This window comes from Microcaecilia unicolor, chromosome 7 (genome assembly GCF_901765095.1).
Source record: "Microcaecilia unicolor chromosome 7, aMicUni1.1, whole genome shotgun sequence".
Lineage (NCBI taxonomy): Eukaryota > Metazoa > Chordata > Amphibia > Gymnophiona > Siphonopidae > Microcaecilia > Microcaecilia unicolor.
In genome coordinates, this window is record NC_044037.1 from 10,121,424 (window position 1) to 10,146,720 (window position 25,297).

General features: G+C 48.6%; 1 protein-coding gene across 1 annotated transcript in view; it reads right to left on the bottom strand.

Moving 5' to 3' along the window:
* HEPH (hephaestin) overlaps positions 1 to 25,297 on the bottom strand; it is a 93,876-nt gene that overhangs the window by 20,281 nt on the left and 48,298 nt on the right. The window contains 9 exon segments of the mRNA XM_030210270.1: positions 8,427 to 8,468; positions 10,042 to 10,212; positions 10,641 to 10,683; positions 10,686 to 10,774; positions 14,337 to 14,410; positions 14,412 to 14,502; positions 14,505 to 14,559; positions 18,237 to 18,343; positions 22,210 to 22,341. Of these exon segments, the coding sequence (XP_030066130.1) occupies positions 8,427 to 8,468; positions 10,042 to 10,212; positions 10,641 to 10,683; positions 10,686 to 10,774; positions 14,337 to 14,410; positions 14,412 to 14,502; positions 14,505 to 14,559; positions 18,237 to 18,343; positions 22,210 to 22,341 (804 nt within the window).

Genomic DNA, 25,297 nt, shown 5'->3' on the forward strand with positions numbered 1-25,297 from the left:
TGGCATTAAAGAGGTGAGAACCCTATTCCTGGAGATCTTGAGAGAGTAGTGGTAACTTCTCCTGCCAGTCTTATCGAGGAGAATGTGTATGTCAGCTAACTTTTGAAGGAGGAGATAGTGTCAGTGGAAGAATCGATCCTACCTAAATTTACATTATCCAGATTGCAGTGACCTTAAATACAAATCTACCTAGGCATCCAACTTCTCCATAGGCACACAACTATGGAATGCACTACCCAGAACCTTAAAATCAACTCAGAATTATTTAAATTTCAGAAAATTATTGAAGACTACCATGTTCAAAAAGGCATACCTTCCAGACTCAACCTAATCTTAACTTTTCCTATTTTCAGCAAAATCCATGGACCTTATTATCTTGTATTACCCTGTAATATCTGTTGTTATCTCTGTTGTTTTATATGATACCTATATTACTACTACTTAACATTTCTAAAGCGCTACTAGGGTTACGCAGCGCTGTACAATTTAACATGGAAGGACAGTCCCTGCTCAAGGAGCTTACAATCTAAAAGACAGGTGTACAATCTATATATTATATGCTTAATAACTTACTATTACATTGTTCATTTATACTTTCTGAACTGTAGCCTACCCTACGGTTATGTGTAAGCCACATTGAGCCTACAACTAGTGGGAAAATGTGGGGTATAAATGTATTAAATAAATAAATTAAATTGAAATTGCTGGATGGCAGTTCTAAGACTGAACACACCACATTGCATCCAGTAGTAACCAGGGGATTTAAATTATTTTCCAGGAGGCACACTGGCTTAATTTCTGGCAGTTTTTTTGTTTTCTTTATGGACATAAGAGTAGCCATAGTGGGTCAGACCAATGGTCCATCTAGTCCAGTATCCTGTTTCCAACAGTGACCAATCCAGGTCCCAAGTACCTGGCAGAACTCCAATTAGTAGCAACATTCCATACTACCAATCCCAGGGCAAGCAGTGGCTTCCCCTCTTGTCCATCTCAATAGCAGACTATGGACGTTTCCTCCAGGAACTTGTCCAAACCTTTTTTTTAAAGCCAGATATGCAAACTACTGTTACCACATCCTCCGGCAAAGAGTTCCAGAGCTTAATTATTCTTTTGAGTGAAAAGAAATATTTCCTCCTTTTTGTTTTAAAATTATTTCCACGTAATTTCACTGAGTGTCCCCTGGTCTTTGTACTTTTTGAAAGAGTGAAAAATCGATTCACTTCTACCCATTCTACACCACTGTTTTAGAGATGACTGACTGGTGGAGAAGTTGGGGATGGATCTGGGGACAGGATGGAATTGTACTTCTGGTCTAAGTACCTAGAGGTTGGTTGGGTGATTAATTGTGTCTGCCCAGATAGTCATCGGTGCTGCTAAATATCTGGAAAAGGCCCAGTCATTGGGAGATAACCATGTAGGAGCCTTCTCCTACCAGGTTATCTCCCTACAGTACTGGCCCCTAACATTTATCTCGAGCTTTGGACCAGCTGAAGAAAAGTTCATCAATACTGGTTTGTGGGCAAGGGATAACCTCATATAGCCCTCACCCAAAAGACCAATCAGTAGAAAAGATAAAGGGACCACTGCCCAAATTCAGGGCCCTACATCCTATGATCATGGGTCATACAAAGGGGCATGCCATATTATCACCCCCCCCCCCCCTTTGTTGACATGCCTGCAGCAGCATACTACCCCAATAGTGACTTTTAAACATGGTGAGGATGCTTACTGATGACATGATGATTTTCAGGACAAAGAAAGTCAACGTTAGAAAGGAGAAACATGTATCCATGTTGGGCTAACAGCCTTAGTAGCAGCATTCTAACTCTCCAAAGATCAGTGATTGCATTCCCTGTTCATTTATCTTGATGGGGTAACCCTATGAATAGTGCTCCCACTCTATAAAAAGGCAATGTGCATTTCTCCTTCTCTATTACATGGCCAAGTTGATACAATGAGCAGCATCTCCTGCCTCCCAGTCAGTGTATTTCTCCTGTTCTCCTGCTGTCTTACCTTGCTGGGGTAATGCTGTGGTTAGCATAACCTCCAGTGCCCCCACCCCCACACCACCATGGGCAGTAAAGAGTAGTTACTCACCTGTAACAGGTGTTCTCCGAAGACAGCAGGCAATATATTCTCACTGATGGGTGACGTCACGTCGGCCCGGAGGACTTTCCAGCAAAGTCCATGACAAAACTAAAAATGTCCCCCGTCGCGCGGGCGGATGCAGTGCGCATGCGCGCGTCCACTTTCCCGCCCGCCGCGCGGGCACATTCCTCAGTTAATTACAAGAATTAGAGGAATACAACTCCAAAGGGGAGGTGGGAGGGTTGTGAGAATATATTGCCTGCTGTCTTCGGAGAACACCTGTTACAGGTGAGTAACTACTCTTTCTCCAAAGACAAGCAGGCCAATATTCTCACTGATGGGGTATCCCTAGCCCCCAGGCTCACTCAACACAACAAAGAATGGTCAATTGGGTCCCGCAACGGCGAGGACAAAAACAAAATTGACCTGAAACCAAATTCAACTAACTGAGAGTGCAGCCTGGAACAGAATAAAATGGGCCTAGGGGGGTGGAGTTGGATTCTAAACCCCAAACAGACTCTGCAGCACCGACTGCCCAAACCGACTGTCGCGTCGGCTATGCTGCTGAAGGCAGTAATGTGATGTGAATGTGTGGATCGAAGCCCACGTCGCAGCTTTGCAAATCTCTTCTATGGTGGCTGACTTTAGATGAGCCAGTGACGCCGCCATGGCTCTAACATTATGAGCCGTGACATGACCGTCCAAAGTCAGCCCAGCTTGGGCGTAAGAGAAGGAAATGCAATCTGCTAGCCAATTAGAGATGGTGCGTTTTCCGACAGCAACTCCCCTCTTGTTGGGATTAAAAGAAACAAACAGATGGGCGGACTTTCTGAAGGGGCGTGTCCGCTCCACGTAACAGGCCAGTGCTCTTTTACAGTCCAAAGTGTGCAACTTGCTTTCGCCCGGGCTCATGTGAGGGGGGGGGGAAAATGTTGGCAAGACAATTGACTGGTTCAGATGGAACTCCGACACCACCTTCGGTAGAAACCTTGGGTGCGTGCGGAGGACTACTCTGTCATGATGAAAGACAAGGAATGGTGCATGAACTACCAGGGCTTGAAGCTCACTGACCCTACGAGCTGAAGTAACAGCCACCAAGAAAATGACCTTCAAGGTCAAGTACTTCAGATGACAGGAATCCAGTGGCTCAAAGGGAGTTGTCATCAGCTGGGTGAGAACGACATTGAGATCCCATGGCACTGGAGGAGGTTTGATAGGGGGCTTTGACAAAAACAAACCTCTCATGAAACGCATGACTAAAGGCTGTCCAGAAATCGGCAAGCCATCAACATGTGAATGATAAGCACTGATTGCGCTAAGATGAACCTTGACCGAGTTAGTCTTAAGACCAGACTCGGATAAGTGCAGAAGGTACTCAAGCAAGGTCTGTGCAGGACAAGAGAAAGGATCTAGACCGTTGCTGTCACACCAGACGGCAAACCTCCTCCATTTAAAAGAGTAACACTTATGGGTGGAATCTTTCCTGGAAGCAAACAGAACTCTGGAGACACCCTCAGAGAGACCAAAGGAGGCAACCTCTATGCTCGCAACATCCAGGCCGTGAGAGCTAGAGACCGGAGGTTGGGATGCAGAAGCGCCCCCTCGTTCTGAGTAATGAGGGTCGGAAAACAGTCCAATCTCCATGGCTCTTCTGATGAAAGTTCCAGAAGAAGGGGAAACCATATCTGGCGGGGCCAAAAAGGCGCTATCAGAATCATGGTTCCGTGGTCCTGCTTGAGTTTCAGGAGAGTCTTCCCCACTAAAGGGATGGGAGGATAAGCATACAGGAGTCCTGTCCCCCAAAAAAGGAGGAAGGCATCTGACGCTAGTCTGCCGTGGGCCTGGAGTCTGGAACAGAATTGAGGAACCTTGTGAGTGTCCTGGGAAGCAAAAAGATCTATCGATGGAGTTCCCCAAACTCGAAAGATCTTTTTGGCAATAGTCATGTTCAAGGACCACTCGTGAGGCCGCATAACTCTGCTCAGCCTGTCGGCCAGACCGTTGTTTACACCGGCTAGATAAGTGGCTTGGAGAAACATTCCGTTTTGATAGGCCCATAGCCACATCTGCACGGCCTCCTGGCACAGAGGACGAGATCCGGTCCCACCTTGCTTGTTGGTATAATACATTGCCACTTGATTGTCTGTCTGAATGAGAACAATTTTGTTGGCTAGCCGATCTCTGAAGGCCCTCAGAGCGTTCCAGATCGCTCGCAATTCCAGGAGATTGATCTGGAGATGCTTCTCCTGAAGAGACCAAGCTCCTTGAGTGTGAAGCCCATCTACATGCGCTCCCCACCCGAGGAGGGATGCATCCGTCGTCAGCACTTTTTGAGGCTGAGGAATTTGGAATGGGCGCCCCAAGACCAGATTGGATCGAATGGTCCACCAAGTGAGGGAATTGTGAAAATTGGTGGACAGCCGGACAACATCCTCTAGATTCCCTGTGGCCTGAAACCACTGAGAAGCTAGGGTCCATTGAGCCGATCTCATGTGTAGACGTGCCATGGGTGTCACATGAACTGTGGAGGCCATGTGGCCAAGCAATCTCAACATCTGCCGAGCTGTGATCTGCTGAGATGCTTGTACTTTGGAAACCAGAGACAGAAGTCTGTCTGCTCTGGGTCCTGGGAGATAAGCACAAGCTGTCTGTGTGCACAACAGAGCTCCTATGAATTCCAATTGTTGAACTGGGACGAGATGGGACTTGGGGTAATTGATGACAAAGCCCAGCATCTCTAGCACCTGAATAGTCATCCGCATGGACTGCAAAGTTTCTTGCGGGGAGGTGTTCTTCACCAGCCAATCGTCCAGATAAGGGAACACATGCACTCCCAGTCTGCGTAGCGACGCTGCCACAACTGCCAGGCACTTTGTAAAAACCCTGGGTGCAGACGCCAAGCCAAAAGGCAAAACACAGTACTGAAAGTGCTGTGATCCCAGCCGAAATCGAAGATACTTCCTGTGGGCTGGAAGTATCGATATGTGAGTGTAAGCATCCTTCAAGTCCAGAGAGCATAGCCAATCGTTTTTCTGAATCATGGGAAGAAGAGTGCCCAGGGAAAGCATCCTGAACTTTTCTTTGACCAGATATTTGTTCAGGGCCCTTAGGTCTAGGATGGGACGCATCCCCCCTGTTTTCTTTTCCACAAGAAAGTACTTGGAATAGAATCCCAGCCCTTCTTGCCCTGGTGGTACGGGCTCGACCGCATTGGCGCTGAGAAGGGCGGAGAGTTCCTCTGCAAGTACCTGCCTGTGGCAGGAGCTGAAAGATTGAGCTCTTGGTGGGCAATTTGGAGGTTTGGAAATCAAATTGAGGGTGTACCCGCACCGGACTATTTGAAGAACCACCGATCGGAGGTTAAGAGAGGCCACCTTTGGTGAAAAAATTTTAACCTCCCTCCGACCGGCAGATCGTTCGGTACAAGCACTTTGACTTCGGCTATGCTCTGCTGGAGCCAGTCAAAAACCCGTCCCTGGTTTTTGCTGGGGAGCTGCAGGGGGCTGCTTCGGTGCCCGCTGCTGACGAGAGCGAGCGGGCTGGGGTCGAGCCTGAACCGGCTGACGGGAATAAGGAGTGTACCTACGATTTCTAGAAGCGTAGGGAGCACTTCTTTTCCCCTTAAAAACCTTCCTAGCCGTGGAAGTGGTTGCAGAAGGCGCCCGGCGGGAGAGAGAGTCCATAGCGTTATCACGCTGGTAGAGATGATCAATCATCTCTTCAACCTTCTCTCCAAAAAGGTGATCCCCCCGGCATGGGATATCTGCTATCTTCCGCTGAGTTCGTTCCTCCAGGTTAGAGGCACGCAGCCATGAGAGCCTGCGCATCGCTATACCTTGAGCGGAAAAGCGAGATGTCACATCGCAAGTGTCAAAAATGCCCCTGGACAGGAACTTGCGACACGCCTTCTGCTGCCTGATCACTTGGCGAAAGGGTTCAGCTTTCTCCTCAGGGAGTGTATCTACTAAACTCTCAAGTTGCCTCACAGAGTTCCGTAAATGCACACTCGTGAAGAGTTGGTAAGACTGGATTTTGGAAGCGAGCAGACCAGCCTGATACGCCTTCCTCCCAAAAGAGTCCAGAGTTGCAAATTCTCGCCCCGGGGGCGCCGAGGAGAAATTCCTGGAACTCTTGGCTCTTCTGAGGGCAGAATCCACCACCGCTGAATCATGAGGCAATTGGGTCTGCATGAGACTGGGTTCCCCGTGGATCCGATATTGGGACTCAACTTTTTTAGGGACGGTTGGACTAGAAAAAGGCTTCTCCCAGTTCCTCAGCATAAGTTCCTTAAGAGTCTCATGAAAAGGAACTGTGGCAGAAGATGAAGGTGGAGATGGATAGTCCAGAACCTCAAGCATTTTGGCTCTGGGCTCGACCACAATTTCCACGGGGAAGGGGATGGCCTCAGACATCTCCCAAACAAAAGATGGAAAAGACAAGCTCTCGGGAGGAGACAGCTGCCTTTGTGGCGAGGGAGTGGAGTCAGATGGAATGCCTTGAGAATCCTCGCCAGAGAACTTCCCATGCACTCCTTCATCATCCTCAGATGAGGTATCATCAGATGGGGCTAAAAGCTCAGACAGAGCCGCCCGAATCTGAGCCCGTCTCGACGAAGAGGCTTGATGGCCTCTATGATGGTGCCGAGAAGTTGATGGTCCCTGAGGCTCCGGGGAAGCTTCCTGCTCCGATGCCTCGGGAGAGTCAACTCGGGAAGCCAAAAACACCGGCACCGGAGACGGCACCGGTGAGACAGACCTCACCACAGGCTGAAGGCCTGATGCAGGAACATCCGGCATCGGCAATGTCGACACCTTCGACGCCGTCGGCACCGGTGCCTCTGAAAGCATCGACACCGGCCCCGTCGACGCCGTCGGCACCGACAACCTCGATGCCGACTGCCACTGCTGCATCATGTTCATGAAAAATGGGAACATGGCCTGCATACTCTCATCCAGAGCTGGTGTCGGAAAAGGCTGCGGGGTCGGTTGAGGTGTCGGAGGCAAAGTCTGCTGAGGTTGGGGAGTGGGGACTCGGCTGCCAGCGACCCCACGCGTCGGAACCTCAGTAATAGAGGGAGAGCGATCCTCTCGGCATCGACGCTTCTCGGGTATCGAGTGTATCGATGACCCGGAGCTCCCGGCGCCGTGTCTCGAAGGAGATCGACGACGATGCTTCTTGGCCTTCGCCCGACGCATGTCATCGAGACTCCTCGGCACCGGAGAGGAGGACGTGGAATCCACACGTCTCCTCGGGGCCGGGTCCGACGCAGGACGGTCCCGGGGGGCCTGCACAGCAGGAGGCGCCGAGGCGTGTGGAGACCCACTCGATGCATCACTGCTCCCAGCGTGCATGGGTCTAATGGCAGCCTGTCCCCTGTCTCCCGGTGCCGACGCCTCCTTCGACGTCGACCTCGACGACGCCGGCCTCGAAGACATCATCCTCGACGGCACCGACTTCACCGGCACCGACTTGCCCGGCGCCGGTTTGGAGGGCGCCGACTTTGACAACGTCGACGGCGCCGACGCCGAAGCACCGGGCCCAAAAATCTTTTCTCTCTGGGCGTCTCGAGAGAGGAGTGTCCGCTTCTTCATGGCGAGACACAATTTACAACTCTCCGAGCGATGATCCGGCCCAAGGCACTGAATACACCACGAGTGTGTATCAGTGCCAGAGATGGCCCGATGGCAGCGGGCACAAGGCTTGAAGCCGCTGGGCGTCTTCGTTGACATCTCGGGAAAAATTGTCCCTGCCAAATCAAAAGACGCGATTGTGTCTAGAAAAAGATGACACAGAAAACAAAAGAAAAGACGGGAAAAATACCCGACCGAGCGATTTAAATAAAATCGCAGACTAAAATAAAGGAAACTTAATAAACGAAAACAATCTAAGATAACAAAAAAAGGATACTTCGCTTTTTTCTTCTTTCTTCACCTCCGGGCACAGGAGGAACACGAAGACGAACAGTCGAGCTCCGTGTCACCTCAGACGCGGAGAAGAAAAAACTGAGGAATGTGCCCGCGCGGCGGGCGGGAAAGTGGACGCGCGCATGCGCACTGCATCCGCCCCGCGCGACGGGGGACATTTTTAGTTTTGTCATGGACTTTGCTGGAAAGTCCTCCGGGCCGACGTGACGTCACCCATCAGTGAGAATATTGGCCTGCTTGTCTTTGGAGAAATGTATTTCTCCTGCTTCTCTATCTGATTGGTGTATCACTTTGAATAGCACTTCCCCTGCTCTCCCAAGTGTTCCGCTAAACATGCCCACGGCCCAGCTATCTTGTGCTGCCCTCTGCTGGTCCTCACATGATGAGCACCAGCCAAAGTTTCGCAAGTCATACCTGCCAGCGGGACTTCATCTTGCAAGCTTTGCACTGTTACCTCTGAAAAATAAAAGAAGAAAAGACAGATGAGTGTTAATTTGTGGCATCCAAAACAAGCCTGGGATAAAGCCCAAAGGAAACCAGAGATCAACTGGAGTCTGAGACACTGAGCACGGAATGAAATTGGACAGAAACTAGATAGGACCTTCTCTGATTCTATATCAGGGAGAAAGTGGCTTAGTTGGACAACTTTCAAAAGCTCTTTTTACAGATGTGTATGATGTAATATTATTACTACCACTACTAATAGCACTTATATAGCGCTACCAGAAGCACGCAGCGCTGAACATTTGACATAGAGAGACAAGTCCCTGCTCAAAGAGCTTACAATCTAGGTAAAACAGACAGACAATGTATAAATAACAAAACAAGAAGGTTACACTGTCACTTAATAATATGTGTCTTTAGAAGCATCAAAATACATTTGGTAAGGCCAATCCATTGTCATAGGCTTTGAATCCACGTCATCTGCCTCATATTAATATCACCACGGTACATCATGACCAACCCAGCTTTAAAACTGAATAAAAAGACAACTCTTATCTTTGCAGGAAGGTAGGATCCCAAAGTGCTCATCGCTCTTTAAGGTGATTCTCATATAATCCAAATTTTGTCCCCCCTCCCTTCAATGTAAGAAAATGTGGTGTAGTTCGAAACTTCCAACAAAACAATGGCTATAATGTGGACTTCATTAGGAAAACGCATCGGACTGCACATTTTCATTTTAAGCAGATTGCGCATGACTAGTGCAATTTCTAATCAGCACATGGAAATGGAGCGATCCAAAGGCTTTGAGATGGTCCATAGATTCTGAGCTACTTGAGTTGGGAATTGTAACCCACAGTTACCCTTCCCAGTGAGTGCGTTTCTCCTGTTTTCCTGCTGTCTTACCTTGTTGGGGTAATGCTGTGACTACCATAATCTCCTGTGCCCCCCCCCCCCCCGCCATGGGCAGTAAATGTATTTCTCCTACTTCTGTACTTGATTGGTGTATCACTTTGAATCAGTGGTGTAGCCACGGATGGGCTCAGGTGGACAGGGGCCCACTCACTTTGGGTTCAAGCCCGCCCAAAATTCTTGCAAACTTGTTATTGGCTGGTGGGGATCCCCGAGCCCCACCAGATGCAGGGGTCCTCCAGTGGCAAAAACAGCTCCCTTCCTACTTGGTCCAGCTGACGGCACTGTCTACATGCTGCTGACACGCTGGCCTCCCCCTGCTGCACACGCTGTTTTCACGCATGCGTGAAAACTGAGCATGTGCAAAGGAGCAGGGAACTGGCACCGCATGAACAGTGCCGCCAGTTGAAGCAAGAAGAAGAGGGAGCTGGTCTTGCCGCTGGAGGACCCCTGCAGCTGGGGGGGGGGGGGGGGGGCTCAGGGATACCCACTAGCACAGGTATTTAATGTAAATTTTAGATTTGGCATGGGGGGAGGGGGCTGTGGAGAGTAGAGTACATGTGCCCACCCAGTTTGCCCAGTGGCCCATCCAGAATCTGAGGTCTGGCTATGCCTCTACTTCCCCTGCTCTCAAAGAGGACAGTGAGGTTTTTTTTGCTCTTTGCTTTTCCCTTACCTGGCTGAGGTAGCACCATGAATAGGGCTTCCATTCCCGCGGAGATATGGTCAGATGCAAGACAGTGAAGCAGCCAAGTGCCAGGATTACCAGCCACCATCTCCACCACCTCCAAAGTCCCAGGAAACAAGCCCAACACATCTGCTCTGTGCTTCCGTCCACTCTGCATAAACAGTTCGAAACACTAGAAAATACTTACAAATAACTTTTTTTAAGTACACCCGCCTCCCTCCTGCCGCCGCTGACCTTCCCCCGCCACTTTTGACCTCGCCGCCACCAGGTACCTTTGCTGGTGGGGGTCCCCAACCCTCACCAGCCTTAGTCTTCTTCAGCGCCGGTCTCCTACGCGTTTGCTAATCTGTGCTGTGGTCCTGACTGAAGCGTCCTGCATGCACGCCTGCACGCTCCTTTAAAGGAATGTTCCTTTAAAGCAAAGGTACCTGGCAGCGGCGGCGGGAGGGGAGGGTCAAAAGTGGAGGGGGCCAGGGCTAAATCTGTGGGGGGCCATACCCCTATGGCCCCACCTAGCTACGCCCCTGGTCTTAGCCCCCCCCCCCCCCCCCCCGGATAGCCCTTAGAACATTTCTTACCATGTAAGGTGAAGCTCTGGCTGTGGAAATGGACCGCGTGAACATTCAATGTCCCTGACCCAGTCCCAATAGGTACCAAGCTACCCGATCCCCTTGGTGCATTAACAGTCCTGGCAGGTTTGCATAGAGTTTTCCATTAATCGCTGCAAATAAATGACAACAGTTCAGTATTTGACAGGTCACTGACATCTTCAGCAGCTGTAAGAATCACAACTGCTACTACTTATCATTTCTATAATGCTACTAATTGTGCGGTAGTCTCATTGGACACATGCTACACGCAGGTAGAGCCTAATGCGCCGTTGTAAAAGGGCCCTTAAGTTAACAGTTAAGTGCTGGCACTTAATCCAGTGACCACAGCACCCGACGATATTCTCGAGACACCTTCAATGCTCAAATCTTTCACAAAAAGGCTTTAAAGATGTCACAAAAGTCTGCAATGTCTCAAGGTTCTCCCCAGTTTATATTTCATGCTTCTAGCTGTGGAACATAATGAAAACAGAAGGAAAAAAAACACATTTTTTTAATCACTAGAGTTGTCACTTTCTCTGTGGCAGGACCCGTGGAGGGGCATAATCGAAGGGGACGCCCAGGTTTTGCTGAGGATGTCCTCACAAAACGTCCCGGTGAAGTGACGGGGAAACCCGTATTATCGAAACAAGATGGATATCCATCTTTCATTTCGATAATACGGTCGGGGACGTCCAAATCTGGAAATTTAGGTCGTCCTTAGAGATGGTCATCCCTAGACTCAGTCATTTCTGATTTTCGGCGATAATGGAAACCAAGGACGCCCATCTCAGAAATGACCAAATGCAAGCCCTTTGGTCGTGGGAGGAGCCAGCATTCGTAGTGCACTGGTCCCCCTCACATGCCAGGACACCAACCGGGCACTCTAGGGGACACTGCAGTGGAGTTCAGAAATTGCTCCCAGGTGCACAGCTCCCTTACCTTGTGTGCTGAGCCCCCCAAATCCCCTCCAAAACCCACTACCCACAACTGTACACCACTACCATAGCCTTTATAGGTGAAGGGGGGCACCTAGATGTGGGTACAGTGGGTTTCTGGTGGGTTTTGGAGGGTTCACATTTACCACCACAAGTGTAACAGGTATGGGGGGGATGGGGCTGGGTCTGCCTGCCTGAATTGCACTGCACCCACTAACACTGCTCCAAGGACCTGCATAGTGCTGTGATGGAGCTGGGTATGACATTTGAGCCTGGCATAGAGGCTGGCACAAAATATTTTTTAAACATTTTTTTTGAGGGTGGAAGGGGTTAGTGATACTGGGGAAGTAAAGGGAGGTGATTCCCGATTCTCTCCGGTGGTCATCTGGTCAGTTCGGGCACCTTTTTGTGGCTTGGCAATAAGAAAAAACAGGACCAGGTAAAGTCATCCAAGTGTTCATCAGGGACACCCTTTTTTTTTCCATTATGGGTTGAGGATGCCCATGTGTTAGGCACGCCCAAGTCCCGCCTTCGCTACGCCTCCAACACGCCCCCGGGAACTTTGGTTGACCCTGCCACGGAAAGCATTGGGGACGCCCAAACTTGGCTTTCGATTATACCGATTTGGGCGCCCCTGTGAGAAGGACGCCCATCTTCCAATTGTGTCGGAAGATGGGCGTCCTTCTCTTTCGAAAGTAAGCCTGATAGCGTGGAACAAATTGCCTTTAGTCTTAAAACCACAAAAAAGTTAACGTTTTTTAAAGCAATTTTAAAACAATATCTGCTGGGTCAGGCCTATGTTTTGCTCTGATCTGAGCCTTACTGACTCTTTTCTACCTTACTTCATTCAGGGCCGCTGACAGAACATAGCCGGGCCCTCTGCCGCAAACCCCCCCTCACCACTCGCACCACCGCTCCATCCAGCCTTCCCCGTTACCTTTCTGTCTTTGCCTCCAATGGGGGGGAGGGCGGGCCTGGGCCTGGTGCCAGCAAGCCACTTCCTGCATGCCAGCTCCCACGGTCTGTCCTCTCCTGCTCCTGTCTGAGCCGGGAGTGAGGACCGGATGATTGCATTAATGCGATATCACACTAGTGCAGTCATCCGGGTCCTGGGCGGCATACAAGAGCAGGGGAGGACAGATCCAGAAGCAGACAGCAAGAAGAGCTTGCCGGCACTGGGCCGGGCCTGGGCTCCCCCTTGGAGGCCAGGCCCAGTGAATTTTGCCTTCTGTCCCCCCTCTCGGTGGCCCTGACTCCATTTATTTTGTTTTGTTGCTTGTTATTTTTTAATTATGTATGTTATGCTGTAACCCACCTTGGATAAAGATGGGCTATAAATAATATTATTATTATTAGCATTTGTATAGCGCTACCAGACGCACGCAGCGCTGAACACCTGATACAAAGAGACAGTCCCTGCTCAAAAGAGCTTACAATCTAAATAATACAAACAGACAAGACAGTTACGGGTGAAGGAAGTAATGGGAGCTAAAAAGCAGCAGTGAAAAGGTGGGTTTTCAGCATAGATTTGAAAACAGGTAGAGATGGAGCTAGACGTATAGGTCCAGGAAGTCTATTCCAGGCATGAGATGCCACGAGAGAAAGGAGCGAAGGCTGGAGTTAGCAGTGGAGGAGAAGGGGACGACAGAGAGATTTGTCCAGTGAGCGGAGTTTCACGGGGAGGAATGTAGGGAGAGATGAGAGTGGAGAGGTAATGGGGGGCTGCAGAGTGGATGCATTTAAAGGTCAGTATGAGAAGTTTAAACTGAATGTGGAAGCGGACAGGGAGCCAGTGATGTGACTTGAGGAGTGGGCTAGTGTGGGTATAACGATTCTGGTGGAAAATAAGTCGTGCCGCAGAATTTTGGACAGATTGGAGAGGAGAGAGCTGGCTGAGCGGAAGACCAGTGAGACGTAAATTGCAATAGTCCAAGCAAGAGGTGACAAGGGTGTGGATAAGGGTTCTGGCAGCGTATTCAGAAAGGAAGGGGCGGATTTTGCTAATATTGTAGAATAAGAAACGACAGGTTTTTGGCGATCTATTGAATATGTGCAGAGAAGGAGAGAGAGGGAATCAAAGATGACTCCAAGGTTACGAGCCGAGGAGACAGGGAGGATGTGAGAGCCATTAACAGAGATAGAGAAAGGGGGAAGAGGGGAGGTGGGTTTAGGGGGAAAAAAACGAGAAGTTCCGTTTTGGACATGTTGAGCTTTAGATGGCATTGAGTCATCCAAAGCTGCAATGTCGGACAAGCAGGCTGAGATTTTGTCCTGGATCGAGGTTGAGATTTCAGGGTGGAGATGTAGATCTGAGAGTCATCAGCGTAAAGATGGTATTGAAAGCCATGTGGATCAAATCAGGGTACCAAGGGAAGAGGTATAGATGGAGGAAAAGGTGGGGTCCAAGGACAGAACCCTGAGGCACAACCAACAGAAAGCGGGATGGAGTTGAAGAGGATCCCTAGAGTGAACACTGAAAGAGACGAAGTAATAATACAAGAAAAATACAAGTAAAAAATACAAAGGTGAATGTGTGACGAGGAACATCACCTTGGGCAATACATTGGAGTCAGTCTTTTATATATTGAGATACTGCTTTGGCCTTTCTTTTCTCCTATTCCTAAGGAAATACAGAGGAAGAAACTGGTGTGAGGACAGACATGCAGGTCTTCCAGTATGTGCTGTGTGATGCTGGCACCCTACACATCCCCTTGCTGGTTCCTCTTAAACATCCCATGAATCAGAGGCGGTTACTCACCATGCATCTTGTTGCTTCTCATGAACTCCTTGTCCTGCAGGTCGAGGGAAGCAAGGTCCCTGTAACGTGATTCTGATGTTCTCTTCCAGGTACCAGGATTGGTTTTCATCAAATACCAGGAACAAGAGAGCGAACTCCCTGTCCACAGCCTTCCTCCTTCCACTGAGTTAAGTGACCCGTTCCGGCAGATCACCAAAGGGCCAATCAGGCCACTGTGAACATCCTGGAAAAAGGAGAGAAAAACGGACACCGGGTATATCGAGCTTCTTTGCTGTTAATACATTTTTTAATGTTAGAGATGTGATAATTTAGTTGATTATTATATTTATATATTTATAAATGTATTTTATTCGCTTTATATGTTTTAATCTATTTTTATGGAATTATATTTTAAAAGTGACTCTCATTGTTAATAATTCATGTCTACGTTTTACATGGACATTTTGTAGTCTATGTTTTAATTCAATTTTTAATATTATATATCATATACTTGTTTATATTTTATAATTGATATGTTTGTTTATTATAGCCCCTGACACAGCCCTTTGTGGGTGAAACACGGCCTGTGTCGGGCAATTGTCTTATATAAGGTATCTCTCTATATAAAACACACCTCCAACGTTCTAATGAAGCTGGAACTGGAAGTCTCCAAGTTCTAAGTGTGTAGTTGTGCAGATCGCTGTTTGCCCATGAGTGTCTGCCCCGCCCTCACGTCACAACGTGATGACATCGAGGGCGGAGCACTGACACTCACCGAATCGCATCGCTCTCCCTACGAACGTCATACGCAACAGCTGACCAACCACAGGTGGGAGGGTGGCGAATTGATAGGGAAGGGGAGACAGGAGATTCGCCGGGTGCCTGGAAGGGGGGGCACGGCCCAGGGAGAGAAGAGCATTGGTGGGGGCAAGGGAAAACGGAGAATCGCTGGGTGGCTGGAGGGGGGCCACAGGAAAAACTAGAATCATTGGGTGTCTGGAGGGGGGGCAGGGGAGAGAGGACAATCGGTGGGTGGCTGAAGGGGGGGCAGGGGACAGAGGACAATCGGTGGGTGGCTGGAGGGGGAGCAGGGGACAGAGGAGAATCGCTGGGTGGCTGGAAGGGGGGGGGCAGGGGACAGAGCAGACACACTCGCACCCAGCAGTCTCACTCTGTCACAAACACATTCACTCTCTCTCTCTCTCTCTCATACACAGTCACTCTCACACACACTCTCAAACATACACACTCCAACAAAAACCTTGCTAGCGCCCATTTCATTTGTGTCAGAAACGGGCCTCATTTACTAGTTTTTAATGAAATACTTTTGATGTTATATTGATCTGCTGGCTCATTTCCATATCGAGCTTATAGATACAGAACCATCTTATCTACAGCATCGCCATTACTTTTCATGTAATGGAATCGCAAATAGATGAACTGGTGAGTCCATAATTTTTAAACCCCAAGTGCCTTGTGCAGCCCACTTGTGAAAAAAATGGTAAATGAGTCCTTGAAGTGTGTGTGTGGGGGGGGGGGGGGGGGAGCTGAGGGGAGAATATTTCTCTGAGGATCTCCACTGAAATTCACATTTCTTTGACCTCTGCAGTTCAACAACAAAAGTAAGACACTGAACACTGAATGTGTTATTGCTAAAAAGACGTCTGTCTTACTGGGAACAGTTGGCGATTGTGCAAAGTAGATAAGTTATGTACAGTTCTCCTGTTTTCCCGTCATTAAAACAGGATAATTCAGTAGCAGAGACTGGTTGACTAGGTCCAGTAGACAACTGTCAACTGTTTCCCACCTATTCCCATGAGTATATTATTTTCCTCCTACCACTGAAAACTTTTAAGCTGGTTTCTTCGCTCCCACACCAGGAAGACATCTGGCTACCAAGTAGAACTGCCAATTTTTCACAAAGAAAAACCCGACACCTGCCCTGCCCTGTGCCCCGCCCATGCCCCGCCCTGTTCCTTGCCACACCTACTGTTGCACACTTCTCCTGCCCTGCCTGACTACAACCAACGGTCTGCACTAAGCTGGCCATCTCAGAAAAATAGCATACAATGCACATACATTCTATGATTATTTCACAAACTTTTCATATCAGAAACAGAGCTCAAGTAATGAAACTCTGGGGAGAAAAAGCACATTTCAGAATTATATAGAACACCTAATATCCAGAGCAGCAGCCTGGGAATCAGAGGGCCCAAGTTCAAATGGAAAAAGAAGCCAGCAGATCAATATAACATCAGAAAGATACTGCCTGTAAACAAATTGCCCAAAAATCTTTCTGATGCTATATTGATCTGCTGGCTTCTTTTTCCATATTGGATTTTGCAGATCGTTTGCCTTGTTGTTTTTTGGGGCCCAAGTTCAAATGCCAGGGTCCAGCATCTCTCCCCCTTTTCTTCCCCCTCCTCCAATTTTGAAATCTGCCCCCTCCCCTCCCATTAGTTAGGCATTTCTCCCTTTTCCCATCCACCCCCCCCCCCCCCCCCCCCCCCCCCCCCCCCCCGTGCAGATCTGGCATTCTGGCATCACTCCTTCCCACCCACCCTCATGCAGATCTGGCATCCCTACCTCTTTCTTAGCCCCCACCCTCACCCCCATACAGAACTGACATCTCTCCCTCTCCCCCACCTCATGCAGATCTGGCATCATCATTCTCTCTTCCTCCCCCCCCCAATACAGATCACAGATCTGGCATCAATCCTTCCCTCTCTCTCCCATCCCCCACCTACCCACCCACGTAGGTCCAGCATCTCTCCCCCTTTCTTCCCCCTCCTCCAATTCTGAAATCTGCCCCCTCCCCTCCCATTAGTTAGGCATTTCTCCCCTTTTCCCATTTCCCCCCCCCCTCATGCAGATCTGGCATCCCTACCTCTTTCTTAGCCCCCACCCTCACCCCCATACAGAACTGATATCTCTCCCCCCACCCCCACCTCATGCAGATCTGGCATCATCATTCTCTCTTCCTCCCCCCCCCCCAATACAGAACTGATATCTCTCCCCCCACCCCCACCTCATGCAGATCTGGCATCATCATTCTCTCTTCCCCCCCCCCCCCCCCCCCCAATACAGATCACAGATCTGGCATCAATCCTTCCCTCTCTCCCATCCCCCACCTACCCACCCACGTAGGTCCAGCATCTCTCCCTCTCGTGGTCCTTCAAACACAGTAAGTCACCAGCAGCAAGGAGGACATACTGCTTCCGCTAGCCTTGGAGACTTCTTTCTGCTGCATTCTACTCACAGGAAGTTGCATCAGAGGAAGCAGAATACAGCAGCGGGAAAAACCCTGGGACAGCCAGAAGTAGTGTGTCTTCCATGCTGTCGGTGACTCACTGCTTTTGAAGGACTGCTGCGTTGGAGGTGGTGAAAAGGGAGGGAAGGAGAGATGTCGTCGGACCCCCAAAGAGCCTGAAGGTAGGGGGAGATGTATATGGAGAGATACTGGACGAGGGTGGGTGGGAAAGGAGTGGGAGCTGCTAGACCACAGCAGCAGGCACAAAAATGTCTTTTCTGTTGCTGGTTTTAAGAATGTGCCGGCAGCCGGCCTGGCCATTCAACAACCAGCCAAGCTGGCAGAAAACCATCTACTTGGCAACCCTAACACCAAGGGATATGTCATCATGCATGCAGCTTACAGATACCTGTTGGTTGTAAATAGGTCCAGGTGCTGCATTAACTCAATTCATGATTTCCTTACTGCAGCATCCAAAGCCTTCAAAGATGCTTCTGGTAGAAACCTTGTTCATTCCTCCTTTCACTGAACATATAAACATTTCACTATAAGTTACGGTTCCCAGAAGATCCAACCAAGACCTGTCCAGTCCCTGCAGAAACCTACATCCTCTGGCTCACTGGAAGGACAACAGGAAGCCTCACACAAGCCATGCTGTCCATGGCCATTACCTTAACGGGATCCACATTGGAGTAATAGACCCAAGGTATGCAAGAAGAGTCTGCAGGGCCTGGGCCAGACTGCTCTGGAACATTCCACAGGTATACAACAACTTCACCTAAAAAATAAGATGAAACGAGTATACTAAGAGAACAAGAAATACCAGAAAAACCTGAGAGGCCTGAGTGTCTTTCAGTTTATCAGGGCAAGATAACAGTAGCCACAAAGGGCAACCTCCATGGTGTGCCCTTACAATGTGACACAGTCATGGGTTTCCTTATCTGTATTTGCAAACTCAGAGTGTGGTGTATTTGGGGTTTATATAAGTGGTTGGGTAGTCTATACAGAATATTTGTGGGGGCGGGGAAGATGTTTTTGTGGCTATCAGGCTTATTTTCAAAAGAGAAGGACGCCCATCTTTTGACACAAATCGGGAGATGGGCGTCCTTCTCCCAGGGTCGCCCAAATCGGCATAATTGGAAGCCGACTTTGGGCGTCCCCAACTGCTTTCCGTCGCGGGGACGACCAAAGTTCCCGGGGGCATGTCGGAGGTGTAGCAAAGGTGGGTCTTAGGCGTGCCTAACACATGGGCATCCTCGACCCATAATTGAAAAAAAAGGGCGTCCCTGATGAGCACTTGGATGACTTTACTTGGTCCTTTTTTTCTTATAACCAAGCCACGAAAAGGTGCCCCAACTGACCAGATGACCACTGGAGAGAATCGGGAATGATCTCCCCTTACTCCCCCAGTAGTCACTAATCCCCTCGCATCCTCAAAAAAAATATGAAAATATTTTTTCCCAGCCTCTATGCCAGCCTCAAATGTCATACTCAGGTCCATCGCAGCAGTATGCAGGTCCCTGGAGCAGTTTTAGTGAGTGCAGTGGACTTCAGCCAGGTGGACCCAGGCCCATCCCCCCCTACCTGTTACACTTGTGGTGGTTAATGTTGAGCCCTCCAAAACCCCCCAAAACCCACTGTACCCACATCTAGGTGCCCCCCTTCACCCATTAAGGCTATCATAGTGGTTTACATTTGTGGGTAGTGGATGTGGCGGGGGGGGGGGGGGGGGTTGGGGGGGCTCAGAACACATGGTAAGGGAGCTATGCACCTGGGAGCTATTTTAATTTTTTTTTAACTTTTTAGAAATGCCCCCTAGGGTGCCCGGTTGGTGTCCTGTCATGTGAGGGGGACCAGTGCACTACGAATGCTGGCTCCTCCCACGACCAAAGGGCTTGCATTTGGTCGTTTCTGAGATGGGCGTCCTCAGTTTCCATTATCGCCGAAAATCAGAAACGACCAAGTCTAAGGACGACCATCTCTAAGGAGGACCTAAATTTCCCTGACCGTATTATCGAAACGAAAGATGGACGTCCATCTTATTTTGATAATATGGGTTTCCCCGCCCCTTCACAGGGACATCCTGCAAGGATGTTCTCAGAAAAACTTGGGCATCCCTTTCGATTATGCCCCTCTTTGTGTGCAGCTCTGTAAGTGTCAGGGAGTATATTTATTTATTTATTAATTATTTATTAGGATTTATTTACCACTTTTTGAAGGAATTCACTCAAGGTGGTGTACAGTAAAAATAGATGAAACATGAGCAACAGACAATTACAGCAGTAAAAACTATTCAAAAACAATACAAAGTATGGCATAATATACTACTTACAATGTCAACACAATACGTAATAGAACATTTTAATTGATAGTGAAGGGTAAAGCAAAGATGGAACATATAAATAGGTAAGAGAGTAAGAAGCGTTAGAAAGTAAGGTGACTGATTTAAATAAAGTTGCACATGAGGTTAGAGAGATGGTTAAATATTATCTTAGCTAGGGTAGGAGTGGATAACCATATCCTGCTGCAGTATGTGCAACCCGAGTCAATCCTTGTGTGTGTGAGTGAGACTAACAAGTTAGTTACTGCTTCCATTAAAGGCCTGGTTGAAGAGCCAAGCTTTCACCTGCTTCCTGAATTAGAGATAGTCTTGTGTTAAGCGGAGCCTTTCAGGCAGTGCATTCCAGTGTGGAGGCTACTCCGGAGAAGGCTCGCTTGCGGGTATCACATCGTGTAATGTCTTTTGGAGAGGGTGTAGTTAGTGAAAGTCCTTGGGAGGACCTTAGTGTCTTGGCCGTGTGTGGAGGATCATCCTATTCTTCAGATACTCGGGGCAATTTCCTTTCAGGGCCTTGAAGATCAGACATAGAGTTTTAAATTTAGCCTTGTATTGTACTGGTAGCCAATGAAGTTTTTACAAAAATGGTGTGATGTGGTCACGTTGCTTGCAACCTTCTATGAGTCTTGCTGCAGCATTCTGAATCAGTTGGAGCTGGTGCAGGCCCTTTGTAGTCAGATCGTTGTACAGTGCATTACAGTAATCCAGTCTTGATGTTATCATGGCATGCACAACTGGGATAAGATTTCCCTTCTCGATGTATGGAGAAAGGCAGCGTAGCTGTCGCAGATAGTAGAAGCAGCTCTTGAAGGTTGCTTAGATTTGGGGAGTCAGTGTTGAGTCTAACTGTATTCCAAGGTTCCTGACTTGTGATTTGAGGGGGAGTTCATACTTCCCAAAAGGGATTTTGATGTCAGGTATGTATCCACTTGTGTTAGGGACCCAGAGAAGCTTAGCCCATTCTTGAATCGATGTTAGGCAGGCTGGAGGTAAGTCAGATTCAATGGGTATGAGTAGCTGCACATCATCCACATAGATGTAGATTTATGGAATATGTGGGGTGTGGGACATGGGAATATGTAGTGTGGGAGAAGTTGAGGATGTGTCAGGGAAGGATCTAGGTGTCATCGTTGATGATACATTGAAATCCTCTGCTCAGTGTGCGGCAGCTAAGAAAGCAAATAGAATGTTAGGTATTACTAGGAAAGGAATAGAAAACAAAAATGAGGACGTTATAATGCCTTTGTATCGTTTCATGGTGCGACCGCACCTCGAATACTGTGTGCAATTCTGGTCACCACATCTCAAAAAATATATAGCGGAATTAGAAAAGGTACAGAGAAGGGTGATGAAAATGATAAAGGGGACGGGATGGTTTCACATAGGACAGGCAGAACCAGCAAGGTACAGCACCAGAGTCAGTGTAGTTGACATCCAAAGTGTTTTGACCCCTTAGGCAGGCAGTCTTGTCTGCTGAAACACAGTCATAAGTATTGCCATACTGGGACAGACCAAAGGTCCATCAAGCCCAGCATCCTGTTTCCAACAGTGGCCAACCCAGGTCACAAATACCTGGCAAGATCCCCAAAGAGTAGCAACATTCCATGTAGAACCCCAAAGAGTAGCAAGATTCTGGAATCCTAAAGAGTAACAAGATTCCATGTAGAACCCCAAAGAGTACAAAGATTCTGGAATCCTAAAGAGTGACAAGATTCCATGTAGAACCCCAAAGAACAGCAAGGTTCCATTCAGAATCCCAAGTACATAAGTGTTGCCATACTGGGACAGACCGAAGGTCCATCAAGGCCAGCATCCTGTTTCCAACAGTGGCCAAACCAGGTCACAAATACCTGGCAAGATCCCAGAAAAGTCCCATGTCGGGTGCTGTAATGGTGCTTGTTTAATAACGATTTTTTTTTTTTACCTCAAGCTTGCCCACCTGAAGTCATTGTGTCATCCCCTGCTCCTTCCTTAAAGCCAAAACTGTAACATGTACTTTGTATTCTTATCTCCTAGTGACCAGCTTCCTAAATAAAAAAATTAATTTTCACTGGCAATGATGTGTTTACAATTTATTTCAGAGTTACAATTTGGGGGCATCATCCAGGATCCCAAGCACTCCCCTGCCCAGACCACTGCAAAAGTGACAGAGTATCTGACCAAGATGCCTGAAAGAAAGACAGTAAAAGAGACCAGCTTTGGGAAAGTTCCTAGATTAGTGAAGACACTCCCTTACGACAGCAGAGCACCAGCTGGGTCCAGGAACAGATTTCAGGTATTTAAGACTAGTCAAGTCAGACACCTACCTGGCTTGGCTATGGGCACCTCCCCTGAGCTCCTCTCCAGTAGACCATGGGCATGCACAGAATAGGGCCGAGAGGCGTTGTTCTTAAACACAATGATGAGAATGTCACCAACTTCTGCTCTAATGAGCGGTCCTGCATTTAAAAAAACATGACAAATAAAACCACAATCCATGAAGGGCCAGTTTTTGAATTATCTACATTGGGACAAAGTCACATTTCAGGGACAAAGTATGTGTTTGCCTCTACTTCAAAACTTGCACAGACACATAGTGCAAAAGTATGAAAACAAGGTTTGCATTCCAAAGAGAGTCATTCAGTGGGAACTGAGTAATAATCCCCCTATGATGCTCATTTTTTAAGCAGATGCACATGTCAAAATGGCCAAATAAAGGCCATGGGCTGAAAGCACCCAAATCGCAATTTTCGAAAGGCAGAATTTGGACGTTTTACACTCCAGTTCGTCCAAATAGCAAGGGGGCGCGCTTTGAGTAAGACTAGGGCAGTCCCAAAATGATGACGTCTTTCAGCAATGTTGGAATGGGAAGAAACGTGCCCTGATTGAGCAGCTGATCACTAGTGGTTACTGACTCTCTCCCACCCCCCTAAGAATTGAAAGTGACAGTGGATACCAGGCTCTATGACAGCTTCACACTACCTATTCAGCAGCACTTTGCCATCAAGTAGCATGGAGGACCCTTTTCGAAAGGACGCCCAAGTTAGAATAGAGACATCAAAATGGACGTCCATCTCACAGGTATTTTAGAACAGGAAATACATCAGGATTTCCTGTTTGAAAATACGTGAGATGCACATCCATGTGCTGGAGACGTCCAGCACGAACAGCCATTTTACAATCTGGAATGTTCAAATTATGAACAGCGAGAAACAAGGGATATGGACACAGTATGGCAGCAGCCTTAGCAAACAGCCACATAAATGACCACACAGAGCGAAGGGGCATCCTAGTAGTTAGTGCAGTGGACTGTGAACCAAGGGATACAGGTTCAAATCCCACTTTAACATTTCTAGTTTGTAACTGTGAGCTTTCTGGGAACAGAAAATACCTACTGTACCTGAATGAACACACTTCAATAGCTGTCAGGCATGCATGAGTCTTTTATATCAGCTACAGTAAGTATTTTACCGTTCCTGGAGGGCTCACAATAAAAAAAAAAAAGTTAAGTTGAGATTTGAACTTCAGTCCCTTGGCTTACTGTCCACTACACCAGCCACTAGGCTACTTCTCAAACTAGAGTTACCATGGGCATATGTCCAGATTTACCCAGACATGTCCGGGCAACCGGGCGGGTTTTGCCAATCTGCCCATTTGTCCGGATTTCTGGACAAACGGGCAGGCTGGTGGGTGGGCTGTCCTATAGGATGGCCCTCCCACCAGCCTGCCCGTTTGTCCAGAAATCCGGACAAATGGGCAGATTGCTAGCCTCCCCTTCCTTTACTTACTACTGCCCTGGTGGTCTAGTGACCTCTTCCGCCTTCGGGGCAGGAAAGAGCCCCCTCTTTCCTGCCCAGAGCGCTGCCCTACATGCATCCTTCCTGTTCATGATCTCGGCACCGATTCAAAATGGCCACCGAGAGTTGACGTGACCTCGCGAGACTTCAACTCTCAGCAGCCATTTTCAATCAGCGCCAAGATCAACAACAGGAAGGATGCATGCAGGGCGGCGCTCCAGGCAGGAAAGAGGGGGCTCTTTCCTGCCCTGAAGGTCACTAGACCACCAAGGCAGTAGTAAGGTAAGGGGAGGGGGGTGACGGAGTGTGTGACAGGGGGGAGAGGAAAATGTGACAAAAGGTGTGAAAGGGGGCGGGGTGGGCGTGTGGTGGGGCGGGGCATGTGTCCTCCTTTTTGGGGGATAAAATATGGTAACCCTACCTCAAACGTACTTCCTGCTTTGCTACGAATGCCTACAATCAGGGTTGCCAGGTAGAAATTTTTTTTCCAGCCCAATCCAGGCCAGAAACCAGCCCAAAACCCGCCCAAACACAAACCCCGCCCCTGACACCCCCACCCCCGCGTCACCGGCCCCGCCCCCGCCGTCACCGGCCCCGCCTCCCACGTCATCGGGCCCGCCTCCCCGTCATCAGCCCCGCCTCCCACGTCATCGGGCCCGCCTCCCCGTCATCAGCCCCGCCTCCCCGTCATCGGCCCCGCCTCCCACGTCATCGGCCCCGCCTCCCACGTCATCGGCCCCGCCCAAAACGTCACTAACCCCGCCCAAAAACGTCACTAACCCCGCCCCCCGCGGCCGAAAAAAATCAAAAAGCCGCCCAAAAAGCCGCCCGGAAGCCCAAAAAAACCGCCCAAAAAACCGCAACCCGCCGCGGGCAAAAATTTCCCGCGGCGGGTCGCGGAAAACCGCCCAATTGGGCGGTAAAACCGCCCACCTGGCAACACTGCCTACAATATCTGAAGCTGTCATACAGCCTGGTATCCTCTTTCAGTTTCACTTTCAGGGGCGAGAAAGGGGGTCAGCAACCACTGGTGGATTAGGGGGTCAGCTGCTCAATCAGAACATCTTTTTCTACCCTGGATGTGACTTGGACATTTCTTCCTGCTCAGTAATCACTGTTGAATATCCTTAATTTGGGCCCTTCCAAGTCCCACCCAAACACACCCACAACATGCCCCCTTGCTATTAGGATGTACCATAGTGCTGGATGTCTCTTTTCTGTCTTTGCAAACTTTGGACATTCCAAGCACATGGACATCCATTTTGGGCATTCCGAGAAGTCCATTTGTTTCAAAAATAAGTGCTTTAGTAAAATAGTAAATGAGGGCAGATAAAGATCGACATTGTCCATCTTGCCTACTCAATAAGGCGGCCAAAACTGCATCTGCCACTCTATGAAGGTTACACATCATGATCAAATACTGACATAAGAAATAGGACAGTCACATAATCATGGAAGAGTGGTTTTATAATTCTGGATAATACCATTTATTGGCAATATTTGAATAAACCAGAAATCCAACAATGTTGCAAACTGACATTTTACTCGTTATCAACCCTTAGGTGAACATGACACAAAAAATGCTGACAATCTGGGGATGGCCCATTGATCAGGCATT